This window comes from Ornithodoros turicata, chromosome 4 (genome assembly GCF_037126465.1).
Source record: "Ornithodoros turicata isolate Travis chromosome 4, ASM3712646v1, whole genome shotgun sequence".
Taxonomy (NCBI): Eukaryota; Metazoa; Arthropoda; class Arachnida; order Ixodida; family Argasidae; genus Ornithodoros; species Ornithodoros turicata.
Genome location: NC_088204.1, coordinates 78,581,155 through 78,604,731, shown reverse-complemented (window position 1 = coordinate 78,604,731; position 23,577 = coordinate 78,581,155). Strand labels below are relative to the sequence as shown.

The following is a 23,577-nucleotide window of genomic DNA, read 5'->3' as shown; positions in this document are numbered from 1 at the left end:
CGGCATGGGGGGATTTCGAGATTGTGCCTCTGCTCCAAAATGGCGGAATGGGAGATTTCAAGGCGGGAGCCCTGATCCAAAATGGTGCCCTTGGCCTTGGCGTCGCCAACCGTGTGACGTCAAATGGCGCGCTTTGAGACAGGCTGCACCCAATGGCCAAACTCTCCTAATGAATGGCTCTGGTTTTTGGTCAAATCTAAACACTGAAGGAAAGTCTGGCGACCCTCTCGCACTCCCCTAATGAAACCAGTGATGCTTCCTGAAGGTTTTGCATTGCTTACACCCGCCCTTCACGTAGTGTCAACACAGATTAGGAAATGGTGAAGAGACGCCGACATATACTGACCTTAGTATCCGTCTTCTGCGAACCAGGAACCAGGCACCAGCAGCCAGCGCCACTATCAGGACTAGTGAGATGGATAGCGCAGTAACCCACGAGCTTGCTGTTCAACAGAGGAGAGGGATAACATTACAACGACTCCCGGGAACACAAACTACGCCACTGTGCAAAAAAAAAACAAAAAAAACTGAAAACCTGCAAAAAAACAATACGTGAAACCTGGCTTGTACAGCGACGATCTTATTTCTTTGCGCCCCCAATGCGCTTGGGTACACTATTCTAAAACTGCCTGTTATGTCGGCGCTGCGCAATTAATATTGCGCAGTGGCTAGGCGTCAGACCGCGCTGTTGTTGTGGAGTAAAGTTTAACTTCTTGAACCGGTCAGTTGTGACTTTTTTAAAGGTAAGGTTAACTACACTCTAAGAAATGAACTCCACCACATAGCACGCTCCTACACTCTTAAAAATGAAGTTCACCTCATAGCACGCTTCTTGCCAACCATCATCCCGAATGACAACGTTCTCGCCCCTGATTTGTTGAAAACGGGAGGCGGAGCCTATTCTGTGCCGTGCATAATTGACACAAAAAAGGCTCCGCCTCCCGTTTTCAACAAATCAGGGGCGAGAACGTTGTCATTCGGGATGATGGTTGACTAGGAGTGTGCTATGCGGTGAAGTTCATTTTTAAGAGTGTAGGGTGCAGTAAATATGAGCATATTTGCCCCTGCTGCCGAGGAGCTCGCAATATATCCAAATCATTCAATATGCGGAAGTAAACCGACTGTGACGTGTGTCCCAGAAGATGACGTCGCTGTACATTAAAAAAAAAAAACATTTCATACGGAAGCACTTGAACTTACAACTGCTCGTCCTGATGGTTAAATGCTCAACTAGGAAGTCGTTGCGGCTGCAACGGTACCCGGTCAGTTCACCCTTGCAACTGCAGCTCGGAAAGCCCTGAGGCTTCGGGACCTGGCAGATTCCGAAGTTAAGGCAGAACGACTTCGGGCAAACTGTTTGGAATAAAACAGCGCAGGTTACTAACCTTGAACAAAAATATGCTATTAAAAACATGTATTGAGCGTAGAACACGTAAAACGCATTATGTGTTGTACCGTTAATAACGTTACGCATGCAGTGGGAGTACGATTGCTGGGCAGTGCATTCGTAAACCCAACCCAAGGGTAACCGGTACCTCGTAGACCTTGTCATCATGCCACGTGCGCGCTGACCTGCACCACCTACTTCTGGACTGCCCTGTCTACCAGCAGGAGCGCGAGATCTTGTAGCACGGAATGCATGCAATCAACCACCGCCCTTTTACCATAGGCAAGGTGCTGGGCCCACGGTCCAGTAGCGTTCATATGCTTCAAGGTCTCCGTCACCTTTGAAATTTCCTGTCATCAACAGGCCTCTCCACCCTGCTTTGATCACCTGAATCCTGATCGCCATCATCATCTCTCACTATCTACAAATGGCACTGGGGCAGCGCCCAGCCTGCTGGCCGGCATCAGCAATATCTCATCGTGTGTGTGTGTGTGTGTGTGTGTAGACCTTGTATACATATAAAGTCGTCGGCGGTGGCCTTTTGGTTCTTCCAGTGGGTACCTAGGGTACCTGAATACTAGCTGCCTTTGCACGGGGGGAGCTAGTATTCAGGCACGCATTGCTTCTGGCGCAGTCTACCGGAGATTTTTGACAGCATACCCAACTGATTGAAAATTCTCTCCCATCCTATCGTCCAGAACCTGGTGCAGGTATCCACACATAGAGGGCATCGCGCTAAATGGTCTGGCTGGGACGCCGTGTATAGGCCTTGCGTGTAAAACTACAACATGTTACCGATACAGCGTTGCTCAAAATGGTGCTTCTACGCAGGGCATTTCAATATCTTCGCTCACCTCCGCACAGGGACTCGTCAGAGCCGTCGCTGCAGTCCTGGACCCCATCGCATATTTTCGATGGAGGTAAACATGGATCCGATGTAGAGTCACTGCAGTAGACAGAACCTTGCGGGCATCGCTGGCTGTCCTCTGAAGGTGAAGAGGAAAACGGACAACGATATAAATATTTTAAACCACACGTATCTCCCAAAGGAGACCACGCAGTTACTGGGGACTGGGGACTGCTGCAACCTTAAGTCGCTTTGGGGCCCTGGAACCAGGGAAAGGTACCGGAATATTTTTCGTTTCCGTTATCACCTGCGTTACTGGCCCTTATCTGTTTCTGTTTCAGTTTCGGTTATCACCATTGTTAATTTCGTCTCCGTTACGGTTCGGGTTTCGGTACCGCCCCCCTCCATCTTTTTGTTTTCCTTCTTCCTTTTCTTTCCTTTTTTTTATTTAAAAAAACGAACGTTGAGACCGTGACAAAACTTAATCCATCTACGTTCTGAAGTATATTTTGAGGACTCCATGGATACGTGCATACAAGAGACAACGTTTATTCAAAATACACATATAGGTACGTGATTTCTGTGAAAAGCTAATATGAACATGGTTTCTATAGGAATGTTACTCACGCTTGCAACTTCCAGGTCACCATAAGCTTATAAGAACTATGCTTCTTCTATTTTCTGTACATTACTTACTTATATGCTCCAGTTTGATGGTTCATTTTAGTTTTAGTTCTTCAGTTAATTTTAGTTTGCTTTATTGAGGTTTATTTCATAAATTTATCTACATGAATTGCAATAATTCATGTCCTGCGGTACCCGAATTATTACCGTAAATTGTTGTCGTTTCCGTTTCAGGTATTCTAACTGTGCGATATCCGTTTCTGTTTCTGTTACCATTACCTGCTATATTTCCGGTATAATACCGTTCCCGTTTCTGTTACCGTTTCTGTTACCTTTCCCTGCCTGGAACGGGACATAGAACCCCTGTCGTCGTGAACAATTATTTAGCCTAGTATGCATATGGTATATGTATTAGGGGAGCTGTACGAATATGCGAATTTTTCGACTACTGAAGCGAATAATAGTGCATCGATTCGAATTTCGAATCGAATTTGGAATTACGTATTCGAATCTACTTCGAATCGAAGCGATGTCACTTCAAGACCGAACCATACTGGAACAGTTCCGTAAGCTGCACGTCACGTTCGCTTCGAGATTTGCTTAGCGTACATATCATTCCCTTCCTCTTTAAAATTACTTCTCGCACAGGGACCATTATCATATAGCGCAATAGGATCATACCTTTACTCTCTCAAAACACCGCATAGCACGCATTCAAAGAAAGGGATATCGCTTCTGACTCGAAGAGACTGGGAGGTGGACACCTTTTTGTGTCAATTATCATATATCCAAACTGATACAAAAGGCGTACGCCCCCCCCCCTCTCTCTCTCTCTCTCTTTCGAATCAGATGCCATAACTCTATCATTCGTGGCAACGGTTGGTGCAGAGCGTGCTATGCGGTCAAGTTCTGTTTTTAGAGTGTAGGCGTTCCGTGCGCAGGCTACTTTGAAACGTGCACCTGCATCGTGCATGCACTCTTAAAAATGAACTTCACCGCATAGCACGCTCCTAGCCAACCATCATCTCGAATGACAACGTTCTCGCCCCTGATTTGTTGAAAACGGGAGGAGGAGCCTATTTTGTGCCGTGCATAATGGGCACAAAATAGGCTCCTCCTCCCGTTTTCAACAAATCAGGGGCGAGAACGTTGTCATTCGAGATGATGGTTGGCTAGGAGCGTGCTATGCGGTGAAGTTCATTTTTAAGAGTGTGGGAACTTGGTTGCTCGCTAGCACGCGGTAACTTTACCAAATTGCGCAGGAACCGTTTGCGTTTTGTGGGAGCAAGTGACACTAAACCTGCCGCCGGTCGAGTCAGATTGCGTGCAGCAAGCACTTTCGCTGCGGCTGAACGCGAGAGGCTCGCACACAGCGCAAAAAGTACTTGGTAAAAGGTAACTTTAGTAGGCGTTTTTGTTTTTTGTTTTCATTCCGTGTTAGCACCGCGAAGCAACTGTGGCTATGGGCGACGTACAGACGTGGACAGATGAAGAGAGGACAGCAGGAAGGATTGCGGGAGAGAAGGGACAGAGGGATCCTGGGCCGACTTCAGGGGTAACCGTGCCGACATTCGTCTGGAAAGTCTTGGGAAAAACCAGGGGAAAACTTCAGACAGCACAGCCGGTGACAGGATTCGAACCGGTGTCACCTCCCAGTCTCGGCGTGGCAAGCGATCATCCTAACCACAATGCCACGGGAGCTGGTATTAGTAAAAGCACCCCAAAGAGTATAAGTATTACTAAAGTACAGAGTATCTCAACTATACTGCCCACCACTAAGGTTCGTAAGCTATAAGGCACGAAGCTGGTATTTTGCGAATCGAAACTTGGGTTCGTGACTTAAACCGCTCTGGCCACAGCAGCCGGCAAGAACAATGAGACAAAGCTCGGCTTTCTGACACAAACAACAATAAATGAGGAAGTGATGATGGCATGCACTCTTAAAAATGAACTTCACCGCATAGCACGCTCCTAGCCAACCATTATCTCGAATGATATCGTTATCTGCCCTGATTTGTTGAAAACGGGGGGGGGGGGCGTACGCCATTTCTGTGACACTTATGCTGTTCATAATTGTCACAGAAAAGGCGTACGCCCCCTGTTTTCAACAAATCAGGGCAGATAACGATATCATTCGAGATAATGGTTGGCTAGGAGCGTGCTATGCGGTGAAGTTCATTTTTAAGAGTGTGGGATGTTTCCCCGTGGTAGCCACAGGACCCTACCCCACCTTCACAGTGATTAATATGAGAGGATGAATTATGGTGAGAGTGAAGCGACGACAGACTGTCGGAGTTCTGTTTAGAGCTCTCCGAGGAGTCCAGTGGCTTGCATGAAAGCTGAAGCTGAAAGCTTTCTGGAACAAGAGGCACGTACCGCATTGTTCGTCAGCACCGTTCAGGCAGTCTTCAACCCCGTCACAGAAGAACAACGAAGGAATGCATCGGTCGCCGCAACTGAAAAGTGCTTTTCCGCACACTTTTGGGGTTGTCGGTATCCCAGGAGTTGACACCGATACTGGAGTCTGCGATGACGCTTCAGCAGGCTCACGTGTTGTCAAATTGACGGTGGTCCTGAAGGGAGAATCAAACGCATGTGGTTGAGTTCATTTCGCCGCCCATTGTGGTTTTGAAAATAGTTCGAAAAAATTAGGCCCGTTATCCTAGACGATTACGTACGGTAGCCGAACTAGGCAATAATATGACGGGGGAAGAACCAGATCACGTTCCAGTATATCTAGGTCCTAGTTCGGGGGTGTCCTGAAGAGTCCGGAATCCTCAAGCGCTGTAATTTCACCGTGGAAGAAAGAAGAAAAAGGAGGCGCCCCAAGGGGCTTTTCAAAAGAAGAGAGACGCGTATAGGGGCAAAGTGACGTAAGGATAGGAAATGAGCTGCAACTTCCTTGGTGAAAAGCGAGGCTAACATTACTTGAATATAGCGCGACGAGGTTGGCTTGTACACATGCCACTTTGAGAACTACTTTGGCCCGCTATCACCTCACCTCTCCAAGTAGTATTCCGTAACTCTGCGTTGGGGGCTCCCATACACATGGAAATAGTCCGAAACCGGAAAGCGTGTGGTGACGTCACTGGGGTGGCCCCCAATCTCGGCTTCACTTCTCGGCGCAATAGGGACTCCCCCTCTCTTTCCTTCCTCCATGCATCCAACCAACCATTCCTACTAATTTCTAGCGTCTCGAGTTCAATCCATGCAAGGCAACGTGCGCCGTTTCCCGAGGTGGCAAACTATAGATGCCTTATGTAACAAACGTGAACACGCAGTAAACTTTTTTAGCCACTAGTATCCGTACCGAAGACATATTAAACAGGGGTAATGTCAGCGGAAGGAGACAAATAATTTCGGTACCCGATACCTCTTGACTGTAACAACAACCAACCTGCATTCATCTCCGAAGCTGATATCATCCAAGGCAACAAGGTCACCCGGATTGCTGCCCTCTTGAGCCACGAAACTGAGCTGGAAGTCCTCCTTCTCGTCCAGCAGCACTGTCTGTCTGGACCAGAAGTCGCCCAGGGGTCCTTTCTGTTCCCAGGCTACACGTTCACTGCGATCTTTATGCAGCTTCCGAAGGCTCAGGGAATTGATGTCGTCTCCGTACATGTACACGTGGAACGTTACCCTGCACTTCCCGGCCAGAAACACGGGGGAGAGCAAAGACCCGGATGTACCGTAGTTAGGGAACTCGTCGCCGAACTTAATGTAAGTGCCCGTGGCGTCGCGGGTGGTGTGGTCGAACAGCGGTCCCGTGCTGTAATCTCGTCGAAGCGAAGAAGGTCCACGTTCCGTCTGCCACTTCCCGACATGCTGGAAAGGTCCGGACGTCCCGTCTTCGAAGGTGACCCTGAGGTTCTGACAGTTTTCCTCGTCGCTGCCGTCACTGCAGTCCTCGCTGAGATCACATACGTTGTTGTTAGGTACGCAGTATCGATCATTTTTGCATCGAAATTGAGAAGCAGGACAAACAGATTCCTTTGGGACTTGCTTCGGGTAGGCGCAGTCAATAAACCGGAGGTCGTCGAGAGCGAAGAATGCTCCACCTCCGGTCGTGGGAGCACTTATCTCAAGCTGAAGGACCGTTGCCTCCTTCCTGCGGCCTATACCAAGGGTGACATTGTTCCAGGTGTTCGACGAATCAGTAACAGTGTTACTATCAAATATGACCACATGTTCTTTGTCCTTTTCGGCAACCCACATTTGAACGGCAACGTTGGCAGGATTGTGAAGCCAATAGTTAAAGGTAGCCTTGCAGTTGGGTCCGGCTTGTCGGTACGTTGGTGAGAAGATCCGCACGGCGTGCTGCGTCGCACCAGTTCCTTCGGCTACCCAGGCCATGAAATAGTCACCTTCTCTGGATTTAGTCGTAGTATCATTGGGAGGTGCATTGGGGTTTACGTTCACGGCTTCAATGGCAGTTTCAGCTCCCCACGAGAAGCCGGGAGGGGGATTCTGGGTTCCCCGCCATCCGCATTCGTCGCCGCCTTCAAAATCGCACGTTGAAGGGCAAGTCTTTTCGTCTCGACCGCCAACACAGTCCTCCTTGAAGTCGCATACCATATCTGAAGGAATGCAGCTGTTGTCTTCGCACATGAATTCCGTTTCGTTGTTGCACCTTCCTGGGGGTTGAACTGGGATCGGGGGCCAGGGCTGCGTATCCTTACTAACCGGTGTGCAAGCGGGCGTGAACGAAACGTCGTCAATGGCCAAGAGTCCTTCTGAGCCAGCGTCTTTTGTTCCGACCAAGAGAACGCGGAACACCTCTTGACTCGACAAGATCACGTCGGCTTGTTGCCAGCGCATTCGGTTGTCTCCCTTCACGTTTTCAAGAACAAATGACATTCTTACTGAGTTTTGTTTCAGGAATACTTTCAACGCATCACTTTCAGCGTCGGCCATGAAGAACCAGAAGCGGATCTTGCATTTCTGATCCGTTGTGGGTTTGAACGCAACGCTACTGACGACAGCGCTACCTTTCTGGTTTGCGTCTTTCTTTTCAAGGGAGAAGAAACGTCCCGTAGCATCACCGCGCGTGTGGTCGCCAGGTACCCACGGGTACGACTTCGCCGCAGATATTTCCCAACTAGCTGTTCCGACGGCGCTGTGAAGTTTCCAACCGCAGGTATCCTTCTCGAAGTCACACCGTTCTGGATACCGGTCGCACGAAGCCTCATCGGACCCGTCGGTGCAGTCTTTGGCGAAGTTACAAACTTGCGAGTCGTAGATGCACCGATCCATCTGACCGGGGCAGGATAGCATTCCGTTTGCTTCGCACTTCGCTCCAGGAGTAAGGTCGGTCGTGGAACACTCAAGCATGGTGACGTCGTCCACTGCAACGCGAGATGAGTCCCAGTGGTCCTTGGCTACAAATCGGATGAACCAAGGTGCAGTTCTGATGCCCAGCTCTACGGACGCTTTCGTCCAAACACCCCCCGAGTCACCGGTGAAACTTGTAATGGGAACAGACGTTGAATTCTCAACGAGCACTACCGAGAAGATCACACTGTTTCGGGACACCACGGAGGCGAAGTAGAAGAACTCGAACCTGCAGGTTTTGGACGATGCTTGAAGAGGTCCAGCTTCCATCACTGCATTATTAGAGACTGCACTGCCTGACAGTTTCTCGATGCTCATGAAATAACCTTTGTTTGCCCCTGAGGTAGGTGGCTTCCCAGCGTCACCTGGTGCGACCCGTTTCCAGTAGACGTTTCCAGCACTATAGTCGACCCACCCGCAAGTGCCCCGGTCGAACGAACAAGTGGCGCAGCGTGTTTCGTCGGACCCATCGTCGCAGTCATTGTGGAAGTCACACACAGAGGTCTTACCGATGCACTGGCCGTTACCACACGCGAAGTGGTCGCCCTCACACTTCGAAGCCGGCGGCGCGACTGTAGTGGGCTTGATAAGAGTGGGCAGCGTGCCGTTCTCAGACTTCGCGCAGCCATCAGTAAAAGACACGTCGTCAACGATCCACTGTCCATTCACGTCCGACCCCGTCACGCCTTCTATGACAATTTGAAACTGACCTCGCGTGTCACCGAGGCCTACGAGAGCGCGTTCGTAAAACTGTCCGTGCACTCTGGACGTTTTCCAGAGCAGTTTCGCAGCACCGAGAACGTCTGTTCTCACTCGCACTGCTAGGCTTCCGGCAGCCCTGTTGTACCTGTCATATTGGATGTCTCTGAATTGCGTGCTGTACATGTAGTAAAATCGGAAGCTGCACGTGGGAGATGACGCCGAGAGAATAGGACTTTGGAAGATCGCTTTACTACCACGTGGAGAGTATCTAAACGGAAGTTTTACGGCATTTCCGTAGATACTGTTCACAGTATGATCACGGAAGTCATCGGCACGGTGTATGTGCCATATCTTGGCTCCTTTCTGTAGCCTCCAGCGACTGTCTCTGAATGTCCAGTCGCAGACGCCGAGTTCAAAACTGCACCTTCCTGGAAATGTAGTGTTGCATTTTGCCATGACACCTTCATCGCTTCGATCTCCGCAGTCGTCAGTGAAATCGCACAACTGGTTTCTGTGTACACAGTTGCCGTTAGCGCACTGATACATGTCTTTGCCGTTGCACTCTTGACTCCCGTTGATGACGACGGCACACTGATGGAAGGAAATGTCATCGATAGCGAAACTTGCGTTTCCTCTTTCAGGGTCGCCTTCAAGGAGAACGGCGAAGCGCCTGCTGACGCGGCCTATGACGACTTCAACCTTTTGCCACTGTGGTCGCTGACTTCCTTGCATGACTAGTGCTGTTGTCTCGCGGTCGAAGCGGTTGCTAGTTGATCGCATTCGAACCTTAACTGGTTTTGAGTCTCTGGGTAGGTTTGAATAGCACCAAAAGATGAATCTACAAGTGGGCGCAGCGTTAACGAGATACGGACTAGCAAAGGAGCCGCTTATTGTAATGCTTGCAGCACTTACACGCTTCAAGCTGACGTAGTGACCACTCCCGGACATTGTCGTCCGGTCAAATTTTGGTTCGTGCATGCCAGAACTAGCCTCTTCAAGCACCCACCGTGTTCCAGCGTCTTTCCTGCTCCAGTTACATGTGTGGTTGCCCTCAAAATCGCAGAACGTTCCACAGTGGGCCTCGTCTAGCCCGTCCTTACAGTCTGAAGCAAAGTTGCAGATCTTGTCGCTCGTCAAATGTGTGTCGCCATCGTCGCACGTGAAGGAAGGGTGATGGACATCTTCAAGAGGGCTACAAGGGCCCCGTTTGAATTCGAGGTCGTCTAGGGCAAAAAACTTGTTACGGAGCACTGGAAACGACGGCGCGAACCCAATCTGGCAAGCCCCGACGCCCGACGGAAGATGTATTTGACCTTTAGCCCATGTGTCTTCAGCGTCATCTGACATCTTGTACTCTTGCGCAATATCTTGGTCGTTAGTTCTCACAAACACAGTCATGTCGTGAACTTGGCTTCCATTCCGGTACATCCAGAAGCTGAAACAAGCGTCGGCGCAATCTGCCATGTACGGTGATACCAGTTTGGAAGGCGTGCGGTAGGCTGGATGCCGCTTCGGGTAGATTATGGCGTAGCTTCCGTAAACAGTACCGAACGTGTGGTCTCTCTGCGGCTCGTACAAGTCGTTTCCGCCGGTGCGTCGCTCCCAGGTGGAAAACTGAGAGCTGACGTCTTGGTTCTCCCACATGCAGAAGTCTTTTTCGAAGTCGCAGGACCCGAGATCTGGGCAGTCGTCCAGGACCTGGATGTCGTCCACGGCAACGATTCCGTCAAGGGAACGCGCTTGTGTTTGGAAAAAGAATCGATGGCTTTTCGAAGCGTACCAGCTGGGGACGCGGACCTGCGCAGAGCGCCATTGCTCTCCGTCGCCTCCAGAAAGGCGGGTCAAGAAAGTGGTTCTCTTGTTGTTCGTGAGTGAACCAACAGTCAGTGAGTTGTTCCCACTGATTTGGTACCATAGACGAAGGCAGAGTGCTTCTTCGGACTTGTACTGCGCGCTCACCACGGTAGCAGAATCTGCGAATAGAAACGCGTACCTATTTAGTGACCACCAAATAAGTAAGTGAGACGTACAGTAGTATACAGTGGCGCGCAGACTTGCCTCAACCAGCGGTGTGCGAGTTATCGGGCGCTCATAGACGACTGGGAACGAGACCGGGATGATCCACTATCCCCTTGGAGGGAGGGTTGGTACACCAAATTGATGCGTTCGCGTTTCGACTTCTCCGTTGCGCGTACCGACCCTCCCCTCTTCAACGGGATAGTGGATCATCCCAATCTCGTATCCAGCTGGTCTATCAGTGCCCGATGCAGGGGCGGATCCAGACTCTCGGTTTGGGTCGGCGGGCGGTTTCTTTGTCGGAGCGCGTGGTGGGGGAGGGGAGAGAGAGAAATCCAATGCATAAGCTGACGTTTTGGGGGGCGGTCGCCCCCCCCCCCCCCCCCCCTTGGATCCGTCACTGGCCCGATGACACGCGCTCCGAAGGCAAGTCTGCACGCCACTGTGTAGGTAACATTTCCTTTAGTATGAGGAATGTTACACGCACACCAGTACCGTTACCGCTTCAGTATGAGGAATGTTACACCTGTGACACGCACGCAGGCCATGTCAGACGTACAGACATCCAACAGAACGCCGAAGCAAACTCGTTCCGTCATTCAGTCGGACATTTACTCTATAAGCATTCAAATATAACGTAAAATAAAAACGTAACGTAAAACGTAACATACGTAAAACGTAACATAAAATAGCATATAGGCAAGCGAGCTGGTGAACGAAACAACCCATCGAAAAAGAAGCCTGAGGTTGGGCGATATGGCAGGAAATGAAGTCTCTGTGTTTGTTGTCCTTCCGTGTAGCCCAAGCTCACTCGTTTTCTTCCACGAATACATACATACTATATACAGGGTGTTTCCTTTTATCAGCAACACATTTTCATTAAAAAAAAGGGGGGGGGAGTTGCCTTAGGGCGGTTTTACTTTTGTCATTGTGTTACTCGACGGAGCTCCAGCTAGGAAACCAATTTTTTGCTCATTTAGGAGACTAATTAGCGGAAGTATTCTAATCGTCTTTTTAATTATTGACCTTAAGGAGCACATTGCAATTCCAGTATGAAAGCCTGACCACATATGATCCGCTCGAACCACTGATGAAGCACTAAAGTAATATCTGCGCTGTCGCACGTTTTTTTTTTCTCGCTTTGCTACGACTTGACCACAATTTTCTAGCCCGATTTGTCGTTCTTATAGATAAACTTATGCACACTATCTCCCTAACACGCTCAGACTCCTTGTCTTTCTGTGACTGAGAGTCTTTGTCACTCACTGGTTTTATTGTAGATAGCCATTTGTGCTTTCCTAAGTGATCTGGAGTAGCCGGCTCTCGTAGTGAGTGCCTATTTCTCCATTTTTTTTCCTTCTTTTCTTATTAACTCAACTCAACTCAACGCTCATACTCAATGAAAGTTACCGAATCTCGGATTCATGAAAGATAATCACGTACGCTCAAAGCGCAAATTATTTTTCTTGTGCACCAACATACATACTACGAAGGACCTACAACCGATGCAGCACAATATCTTGGCCCAATATTGCTCGACCAATACTGGGCCGGTGTTGGGTAAAAGCTGCGTTGCTCGGGAAAGTTCGGCCTCGCGAAGCTACCACATGAATAAGTACAGATGAAATGACCTCAAAATGATAATAAAAGGAAAAAATATGACAATTGAAAGAGACATAAGGACGTCGTCTAAGATCGTCCGTCGAACGCCAACAACACCACCTCTATACTGCATAAGAGGCGTTACTCACTGAGGCCCTGATATTTCTTGCTGAAGTCAACGGCGAAGACGTGCCCGTCGCCGCCTCCTGTTGTGTGGTCCTCGCCCAGTCCCACTGTCGTCGCTTTCTCCCTCCTCCAATGGTACCTGTTCCCCAGGGCCGACCCCCAGCCACACTCGTCGCTCTCAAACCCGCACGTCCTCGGCGGCGGGCAAGGGCCCTCACTTGCGGAGATATCGTCCAGTGCCGTTTGCGACACCGTCGACTTCCTGGCTAGGAACGCCAGGTACCTCACTGCAGGTCCGGGAACGAACGCTTGAGCGTAATTCCACTGCGGTCCTTCCGATTTCGCGTTCCACCAATAAGCCGTTTCCTGTTTCTCCTCGATACTAGCGAAGCGAAGAGGGCGAATCAAGCTCCCGTACATGTAGTACCAGAACTTGACGCATAGACCCTTGTCTTCGATCTTAACTGCGCGCTCGGTAATGAGCACGGATTCCTCGGTACCGCTGCTAGATCTAACGACTACGGCGTAGTTGCCGTTGAACGATGCCGTAGTGTGATCTACTTTTGGCATACGGAGTGACCTACCGCCGAACGTGTAGGCAGCTACTCTTTTCCACGTCGCATCTGAATTTCCGTTAATCCAGGCGCAGTCGTCAGTTTCGAAGTCACAGTCTAGAGGATGTGGTGGATCCGGAGAGGGAGCCGGAGGAACGTACGGGGTGCCGCAGAGCCCTGGCTTGAAGTTGATTTCGTCTATGGCTATGCCCGTAAAATTTGTTTTGTCGTAATCTTCCGCCACCTTTGCGATGAGTTGAAACCAAGCCGTTCGAACTCCACGGCCGACGCGCAAGCTACGTTTTTCTTGGATCCAGGAAGACGCTTTGGCAGCGTGAGTGACAATAGTTTGGGTAGCGTCGTTGTCTCTGTTGTACGTCGCTACGAGGCGGAGGGACGATTTCCCCACGTTTCTGAAAGAGTGCCAGAAGGTGAGGCACCATTCCGGTGCCGTCGTGACGTCCACTTCGTCGGACAGTAGCACGGCTTGGTCACCCCTTTGTACGTTCGAGAACGGCGCATAAACGTAGCTTCCTTCGTTCGTGACGGTCGTGACGTCTACGGATGGACCGCCCAACTTCTTGCTGTCAGCTGCCCGCCAGAAGAGCCACTCGAAGTTCGACCGACTGATGTCGCTGTACCAGTTGCACATATCTTCTTCGAAGTCACAGGTGAGGGTGCTGGCACATAGGCCTACGGTAATTTTCACGTCGTCTAGAGCTACGTAATCCTTACTGCCCCGCGATGTGCTTACGTTAGTCTTCACCTCAAACACGACAAAATATCGCTTAATCTTTTGCAGGGATGCCTGTCCCTTTCGCCAGACACCGAACACATGGCCCGCAGAGCTCCAGATAGGAAGCGGGTTATTGTCACTAGCGTTCTGGTAGAGAGAAAAGTTGCCCGCGGCGTCGCTGGAAATGATGTACCAGAACTGTATGCAACGCTCGCCCGCGTCTTCAGACATAAACATAAGGCGGGCAGTGTCCCCTCGACGTCCGGGCGTCGTCACCATGTAATGTCCATACATGTCCGACAAGGTGTGGTCTTGTCGCGGTCCCGCCGCCATGACGCTTCCGTTCTGTCGCTGCCAGCCTTGCGTCAGACCATATGCAACAGGAAGCCAGAGGCACATATCAGTTTCGAAGTCACAGAAACCAGCATGACGGCACGGTCCCGGCGACAGTAGGAAGTCATCAAGTGCGAGACTTGAACCGCGTACCTTAGCAAAGGCTTGTACTTCGACTGTGTATTGGTCCGAGGAGCTTATGAAGAGTTCCCCATACAGCCATTTGTTTCCTTGTGCAACGGCGTTTCTGCTCCAGTAATTCCCACCTTTTTTTACAACCTCCACGGTAAGTGCTGTTTCTCCTCGGTATGGGTAGTACCAGAAGCTGAAGCACACTCCCTTATCCGGGCGCGGCATTGGAGCACTTTGGAGCGTAGCATATATTGATTTGTCCGCTTGATCGGAGTAATACAAGGCATAATTTCCCTTACCGGTTGTGTGATCTCTCGTTGGCACTCCACCTGCGGTCGGCGATTTGTCATGATTTGTTATGAGCCAGGATAAACCCCCTTTGCGGTTATCTCTCCAGTGGCAAAACCCGCCATTGAAATCTTCGTCGTCGAAACTGCAGTCGAGAAGCAACTTACTGGCGGCGCAATCAAGGAAACTGACGTCATCAATCGCAACTTGTCTTTGAAGCGTCCCAGTCGCCAGGCTAAGAAACAAATGGAGCCTGCCTCCACGTTCCGTGTTCTGTGGTACGTCAAACAGAACTGACGTCCAGCGTGAACCTCCATGGATTGTCGTTAGATTCACGGGTTCCCCTGTTGTGGGAACATACTGAAGTTGCATGTACTCGCTAGAAGTCTTCGAAGCTTTGAAGAACGCCCAGAGTTTTCCTTTGCACCTCGTCGAAGACGGTGGAAGTTCAGGGCTAACCCACAAAGCCTGAACTTGGGATGGGTCCTTCTCGTCATTGATCACAATGACGTGACCACTTTCTGTTCCCATCGTGTGATCAAATCCGATCCACTGTTTGTTCTTTGCTCGAGTTCGTTGCCAGACAACCTTCCCTTTGCTTTGGTCCGTCCAGCCGCACGTATCTTGCTCAAAATCGCACGGTCCACAGCCGTACTCATCCGAACCATCCTTACAGTCGACCCTGAAATCACACACTTCTGCTTTTGGGATGCAGCCTCCGCTTCTGCATTCAAATTGCGATGGTCTGCATTTTCCTATCGTCTCCGTGGGCTTTCCGGGGAGTTCTTGCGCGTAGCGTGCACACCCGGGAGTCAGCGAAATATCATCCACTGCGATATCCGACGAGAAATTGGCACCTGTTGTGCCTCTGAGGACGAAGCGGAAGGGTTCGGTCCACTCAACAGGGACGGAGGTTCTCAACCACACCTGACCTTTTGCTCCGCTAGCTTGCCAGAGCTCCCTCCAGTGGCTGCTATTCGACTCTCTGTCGAACTGAGCGAACAGTGTCAGCCCACGAACGCCACTTCCGTGCAGGTAGTAGAAGAAACGGAGTCGACATTTCCCGTCTTTCGCAACATAGTCCGGACTAACATAGTCTGCGGCCGCGTTGAGGCCACGGCTGTTTGTTGCTCGCAGAAGCAGAACTCGTCCACCGCGACCGACTCCCGTTGTGTGGTCCACCCAAGGCCCGGTGTTCGTGTCTCGCCGGCTGTACCTGGCGCTGATTGCTACCCAACTTGGAGCTCCGCCCTTTGACTTGACGGCAGTCCAGTCGCATCGACTGCCGGCTGTTTGGAACGTGCAAAAGTTATGATAGTCATCGCACACATTTTCATCCTGTTGGTCCCCACAATCGTCTTCGTGGTCACAGAGTCGGTCTTTGTCGATGCACACTTTGGTTTTGGCGCAGTGCAGCAGTCGTTGGTCACATTGCTCTGCGTCTACCCGTTGGAGGCCACAGTCCCGGAACGAAACGCTGTCCACAGACACGGCGCTGCTGCTCGCAAGGGTATTCGCATTTACACGTGCTACGAGCTCCATCGTGAAAGGCGTGTGGGTTGATCCGACGGCAGCGTCGGCGCGTTGCCAAGTGTGCGATCCGGGCTCCTGGACGCGCCACACGGCACCTACGGACCCCGATACGTTCTTCCATACCGCCAGCAGTGGACTCGTGTCTCCGGTCGTGAAGTACCAGAAAGACATGATGCAGTCCTTCGATGAGCGTTTCAGCTTCCTCGTACCATCTGGGCTTCTCAAGACGGCGAATGAGTGGCCCGTGCGTGTTGCGGCGGAGTACACGTAACCACCCTGCTGCGTTCCGTCGTTTTTGTCGGTGATGGGTAGGAAACCAACAGCGGGCGCGTGGCTTACAGTGGTCCATATCCACGACGAGTACGCTCGTACAGATGTCCAGCCGCAAGTTCCGTTCTCGAAGTCGCACTCCCCGCAATTTTTTTCGTCTTCGCCGCTTGGACAGTCTTCCTTGAAGTCGCATACCTGCGTGACACCATACACTTCAGGGATTGCGCTTACAATACAGACAGTCACCTGTGCGACGCAATTTACATAAATAAAAGGATTGCATGCTTTCAGACTAACGCGGTATTTTAAGCGGGAAAATTGCTTTTGCGAGGCATGCGCGTTTTCTTTTCTTTTTTTTTCACTCTTTCAAAATGTCGCTGAACCTGAATAAAACGTGCTACGTTAGCCACGTACAGTAACACATTAGAAGTAACGGGCTTCACGGTACTGGCTCTTGCGTGTACAACAAGAATGTCGTCGTTCCGTAGATTCTGGAAATCAGAGTACCTCTTATTGCCCCTGGGTGTAGGCTCGAGCGATCTCAATTTCAAAGCCTGGCGGAGCGGGCAAATATGTTAAAAGAGTACCTTATTGCCCTAAGTACTTACTTGTATGAACGGCACCGTAAAGATTGCTGAAAACATACTTTTCTTACGGGTATTCAAAAGCCCGTTGTTGTTCGCCTTTTTCTTTCCTTTTTCTTCCTTCTTTCTGCCAATAAATTCCTCCCTCCTTCCCCCTTTCTTGTAGACAACAATAGAAAAGGAAAAGTCACGTGGCTCTCGCGATGGATCTCAAAGTAGACTTCTGCTACTCCGACTGTGGCCGACGCAATTTGTGCTTTGGTTCCGCTGTGTTCAATCGATCAAACAATGTACAGGGTGTGTGCAGAAAAACATGACCCGCATTTTTACATGTAACTCGTTGTCTACTTAGCCGAGGAACTTCCGGTGGCGCACGACGGCGCATTTATGCGTGCGAAATCTGTAGAAAAATTGTGGAAGCCATACCCAGCTTAAAAAATAACGGAACAACGAAAACGTCGGCTTCCGTGCATCAGAATAGGGCAAGATGGTGGACAATAGGGTGTATGTGAAAGGGCAACGTGGTGCACGTAGGAGAGTTGTGTTCAAGTACCGCTAGGGGAGCTATCGGTGCATAAATCGAAATGATGTCCCACATGGATGCTCATCGGCAGTACCCCTAGCGGTGCCTGCACATAACTCTCATGAGACCGAAATCCACTACCATGTACTATCATGACCGCCCTATTCTAATGCATGGATGCCCATGTTTTCGCGCTCTGTTTATTTTTTTACACTGAGTATGGCTTCCACGATTTTTTTGTCGCTTTCGCACGCATAAATACGCGGTCGTGCGCCACCGGAAGTTCCTCGGCTAAGTAGACAACGAGTCACATGTAAAAATGCGGGTCATGTTTTTCTGCACACACCCTGTATTTACTCCCAGATGACACTGGACACGGCGCTGACCGAGACGACGATCTGTACATTTCGGCGCATAAAACTATTGCTCTAGTTCGAATGTTGAGGCAGTCCATGTCGGATAATTCGATCCGAGTGAACGGGCACGGCAGAGGAAGAAAGTTGGGCCAGAAGACTGAAAGGTTGCAGCAGAGGTCGGAGTATTCATATGAACAGGAGCTTCTGAACTTGGGTGTTACATCGGGTGCGTTTTTTTATTCTACCCTGGTAACCCCTGGGTTACGCACCACGTGACACGAGTGAGATGTCACGTGACCTGTGGGTAGGTACCCCCGTTTAGAAGTTTTCGCCCATTACGAGTTACGCCCACCTCAGCGAACATGGCGGCAGAGGCAGACGACGTTTTTGACGAGGACATGATCGTAGACGTTGCGGCACTTGTGCTGCTTGACGCATTTGACGAAGGGGAAGACGATAACGAAGGAAGAAAAAGGCATGCATCCAACGAAACAACACTCGTGCTAAAGCCACCGAAATATGCTCGGAACCTGAAAGTTAAAAGACGCGGGACCCTCCCTTGACGTCGTGTGACGTCATAACACTCTGCTACCCACCTGCTGAGCTGGATCAGTGAGAGTAGCTACCCAGAGTTACCCTCGAGCGACGAGAGTTGATTTTTCGCCGGTAGGTTATGACGTCACTTCCGTCACCCTCGATTTTTCGCTTAGCAAGGGTTAGATAGAATAAAAAAACGCACTCATCGTTACAAGTGTCATTACGTTGTCCCATTTCTCTCTCTCTCTCTTACAGCTTTCTATCTAGACACTTCTATGACCTGCGCCCACAGAAGAATGCCCACCGTGCGAGTTAAGTTCACACGCAGCAGGCATATTATAACTAAGAAAAGTGGCCTTGATTTGAACTGCTTTCCCGCCATTCCCCTGGATCGACATTGCGATAACTCCACATGACATCGTGGTCCCCATAAGCGTCCAAATAACGGTGGTTTGCTAAAAAGCACTCGCCCTTAAACACGAACGTACCTGAGAGGCGTTAACGAAACTCTTTCCGTCCCCACAGCTAGTGAGGGCTGTAGTCGGGGCACAGGAACCTGCAGTAACGGTGACGTCATCCAAGGCAATGGCGCTCGTGGCCTTGTCACTCGTGTCGCCGACGAAACGTATCCTAGTCCACGGTAACCTGTCCGTCATGGCCGGGATGTTCACTTGTGTCCTCGTCCACGCAGTTGTCCTTGCGGAAGTCTCGAACAGGACGCTTCCTGGTTGATCCTGGTTTACCTGGTTTTTGCTTACTGGCTTTGCTTCGACACGCAACTTTCCAGTCCATGTAGCAGCGCTTGAGTTCACTTGAATCCAAAACCAGAAGTCTAAGCAGAGCGATTGCTTCACGTGCTGTGGAGCAGACTCAAGAATGGCTGCGGCATCAGCGGAGTTGCCCTCGATGTAGATGTAAGAACCTGGGGCGCAGCAATGAGAAACAGGTAAGCGAATTGAAATCGGGGGTTCGAGACCCTAGAAAATTAGAGGTGGCCTCGACGACCTTCCTTGCTTTCCCTGGCTTTACCGGTTAGCTGTCACGGCGGTAACAAGAGTAGAAAAAATAGCTGTCTCCCAGATGATGCAACGAAGAGCAAGATTTTTTCTCACTTATACACACAATCATACGAAGAGTCTAATCAGTTCTCTCATGTTCAACAGTTGCCGCTTGCGTCGATCCTGTTGTATGATTGTGTGTATGAGTGCGGAAAAAAAAAAGAAAGAGTGAAAGGGGGATGAGTGAGAGAGAGTGGTTGATTTGTCCCTTCGGATGGACGCGCCCTTGGAAGTCGCTGAGGAGGTGTGTTAGCTTAGCTCAATTGGTAGAGCCCTGGACCGGTGATCCAGAAGATGGGGGTTCGAGTCCTACAGCTGGCTAACCTTTTCAGTGACTTCCACATTTCATCGTTAATTTCTTAGGCAATTTGAGGCTTTGTATGTATTTGTCCTTTCTATGTTGTTCTAGCCTCATGATCACAAGATTTATTCGTTCGAGAGCCAGAGCCCTCGTTTTTCCTATGTTCCAACTGTGCTCATAGTTCTTTGTGTGTGTGAGTAAAAATTGAAAATTACGGGCACCACTGTGTTGAAATGTTCACCGACTGCGCATTACTCGTCAAGTATCACGGTGAAACTACATTGCATGCGGACAACACTGGGTCTAAAACTATAGAAGTTGATTACGTGTCGGCTACGTAAGCATCAGGGAGCAGCAAATCAGTCGGGAACATAGATCAATGTTGCTTGACGAAATGGGGATTGCTTACCGGCGGGACGTCGCCCCGACCCGTTTTCTCTCAGTGTCACGTATTAAAAGGGAGTCTGGCCATTAGCAGGAGCCTAAAAATGAGGCTCGACCTGACAATCACAGCTGAGCGTTTTTCATTGGCTACTGGTTCCTATGGGAGGCCGCCATGACAGCAAAATTTTCCCGAAAATGGCGGCGAAGCGAGAATTTCATGAGGCGTTTTTCATAAATTATTTTTAATTTTATCCTCTACGTATATCTTCTCCATTAATTATATAAGAAATCACCTTAAAATTACGCGGAGAGGACATATTTTGACGTCCTTGTTAGGCCTAGTAAAGGCAGCGATCGCAAGAATATTGCAGGAAAAACGCTGCAGATGCCTAAAAATTTGCATCGTACGACAGACTTTTATTCGTACACGCACTTTTGCGTTCCGTTCTGGATACCATCCTGCTACGTTTCATGATTAAAATACCGACAGATCTGTTCCAAGAAGCGTGGTTCTGTCAACCAATCAATTCTGCTTACAAGCAGTTCTCCTCGTTCTGCTGTTCCGCGTCTTCCCGACATGCTCCTCTCCCATCCAGATGGCGGCAGCATAATCCATTATGTTGGTAAGGGATGGCATGTCGCTAAGGAATATCCTATTCCATCCAATGCAATCCAGTTTCCCGAAAATGGCGGCACATTACCCAGTGAATACGGCGCTAGGTGAACTATATGGCTTGGATAGCCTGGGAGTAACAACGAACTGTATTATGATTGGCCAGAGAGCGCAAAAAGTGGGTGGAGCTCCAGGTATATAGGCAGAGGTCCCATTAATGGCCTGATTCCCTCTTTTAAACATGGCTCTGTTTTACCACAATCTTTCTAGAAAATGCAAACACTACGCGTCACATTTGTAACTTGTTGCGTGTACGAGCAACAAGCTGTTTTACTACGCCGTCACCATCAACTGCCAGTCTGCTGATTTACGGAACCTTTAGGGATTTTATGGGCTATCGCAGAGAAGGGAATCAGCTTTCAACCTTCTCGAGGAATGAGGCCTAGGAGGGTTATCCGTTTCCCCTGTTTGCCCTGCTTAAGCCTTTTGTAAAACGAAAGGGAACTGCTTCGCTCGACTACAGGTACCTCATTGGAGAGTAAACAGATCAAGACCTGACACCACGCGATATTCGGAAATATCCATCGAGTATTTTCATCCCTACGCAAATAGCCATTAGCTTATCAGCACCCCAAGGGAGCAACCTGTGAAGGTTACTCTCGTTCCCTACCTTGGGGTGAGCCCACAGTGTGGTCAAAGGCAGGGGCAAGTCCGTGCGTCTGGCCACGATTCAGGATCCACTTCCTTTTAGCGTTCGGGACATTCTGCCAGTCGCAGAGACCGTCTTCGAAGTTGCAGTCGCCCTCTGCTGGACAAGGACCTTCAGTGACAAGGATGTCGTCCAGGGCCAGAGCCTGGCGTGCACCAGCGCTGGACCCGTCGGCAGACCGCCGGGGAGACAGGGTTCCAGTGATGACAATCTACGGGATGTGGAAAATAAGATGAGTAACGTGAGCCTAAACCGTGAGTGAGACGACCACATCCGACGTCGCCTATAGATGCAGACCGTCTGCTTAGTGCTTCTTTGCTGGCTACACGTAGCCTGCGTGCGTCAAATCTCTTTTGTACATCAGTGCCTCCTTTTTTGTAGCGAAGTCAGTCTTCAAAATTATAGTTACAAACCGTCATAGCACGACTCATAGCAATTGGGATGTAGTGGTTGAGTGCTGGTCAAGTGTCAACTGCAGTGTCAAGCAGGGATCGGAACAGGTATTCTTTTCGGCCCGGTTCGGGTTCGGGTTCAGTATTGGTTCGGTTCGGGTTTAGCTCCGCTGAACCGAAATTATCAGCTTGAACCGGTTCAGGCATATCGGTTCGGTTCGGGTTCAGCTCAGGGAGAACCCCGCCCCCCCCCCCCCCGCACACACAGACAAAAAAATCGATCAGCCGTCGGGACATTTACAGCAATTGGAACCGTTACTTTTTTCGGGCCCGGTTTAACCGGCTCATGGGCAGTAATTTTGCTACATGAAAGCGAGCTTACGCTCACCGTACACGGTTGTAAGAGAAATGTGTGAGATAACCGTTTCAGGTGAGTCAAAAAAGGTCGGCCAGTAGCACAATGATTTCCCCTCCGAACCGATTCCCGAACCGGTAATCGTATTTTTTTCGGTTCAATTCCGGTTCGGTTCAGGACAAGGAAAAAAATTGTTCGGGTTCGGTTCGGTTTCGTCAGAAAATAACGGTTTCTTCCGGTTTTCGGTTCGGGTTTAGTCCCGGTTCCGATCCCTGGTGTCAAGACTATGCTTCTCGCCACACGCTTAGGGCGCGGATATACGGCTGTTTCACCTCTAGAAGGCTGACTACTCCATGTGTCTTAAGGAATACACTACACTACGCCACCGCGTGATCAGAACCAACTGACCTCTTTCTCCTCTTGTACTTGATTTCTTACTTTTTGACTATATACAAAAAGCAGAAGACGGAAAAACTGAACAAGAGCTCAACACTCTAAAACCTGAACTTCACCACATAGCACGCTCTGCGCCAACCATTGCCACGAATGATTAGATTATCACTTCTGATTCGAGGAGAGAAGGGGGCGTACGCCTTTTTGTGTCAATTTGGATACATGATAACTGACATAAAAAGGCGTACGCTTTCCTCTCGCCTCGAATCAGAAGCGATAACCCTATCGTTCGTGGCAATCGTGGCTTATCTTATATAGAGTTCACAGTACCAGTAAGCAGTGATGGCCACTAACTACTTCTAAAGTAGTTTAAATATAACTACTAACTACTCTGCGATGGAGTAGTTTAAGTAGTAGTTCTACTACTTTTCAGGGGAGGTAGTTAAAACTACTAGTGCCATGTATTTTAACTACATCGCTAACTATTTAACGTTGTCCATCAACACCAATCCCATTCGATAGTGTTCTTGGACACCTAAATATGAATCACAAGCAGCGATAAAAGTGAAAATTTAGTACACATGCACGGCACAATTGCTCTGCACCTCCATTCTCATCAAACAAGTAGCTCAAGGTAAAAGTCGGAAGCACAATCGTGCCGTAAAGCTTGCGGCAAAATCGGAAGTAGTTGGCGCCTGCAGTAACCTAACTACTGTAGTTAACTACTCGAAATAGTAGTTTAACTAGTAGTTGCACACTACATTTCTTCAAGTAGTTGATAACTACCTTTTAACTACAATCAGGTAGTTTAAGTAGTAGTTTAGCTACATGTAGTTAACTACTGGCCATCACTGCCAGTAAGGTGCTCTTTGGCTATTCACTAAAGATTCG

At 49.6% G+C, this 23,577-nt stretch overlaps 1 protein-coding gene across 2 annotated transcripts in view; it reads right to left on the bottom strand.

Moving 5' to 3' along the window:
• Positions 1 to 23,577, bottom strand: part of LOC135392014 (MAM and LDL-receptor class A domain-containing protein 1-like) — a 118,538-nt gene that overhangs the window by 3,457 nt on the left and 91,504 nt on the right. For both annotated transcript variants that reach the window (XM_064622626.1, XM_064622627.1), the window contains exons 66-73: positions 21,508 to 21,757; positions 18,970 to 19,403; positions 12,659 to 16,676; positions 6,256 to 10,864; positions 5,235 to 5,431; positions 2,242 to 2,373; positions 1,201 to 1,353; positions 347 to 443 (exon numbers count right to left, since the gene is read on the bottom strand). In XM_064622626.1, coding sequence (XP_064478696.1) covers positions 347 to 443; positions 1,201 to 1,353; positions 2,242 to 2,373; positions 5,235 to 5,431; positions 6,256 to 10,864; positions 12,659 to 16,676; positions 18,970 to 19,403; positions 21,508 to 21,757 — 9,890 coding nt within the window. The remainder of the gene's footprint in view (positions 1 to 346; positions 444 to 1,200; positions 1,354 to 2,241; positions 2,374 to 5,234; positions 5,432 to 6,255; positions 10,865 to 12,658; positions 16,677 to 18,969; positions 19,404 to 21,507; positions 21,758 to 23,577) is intronic.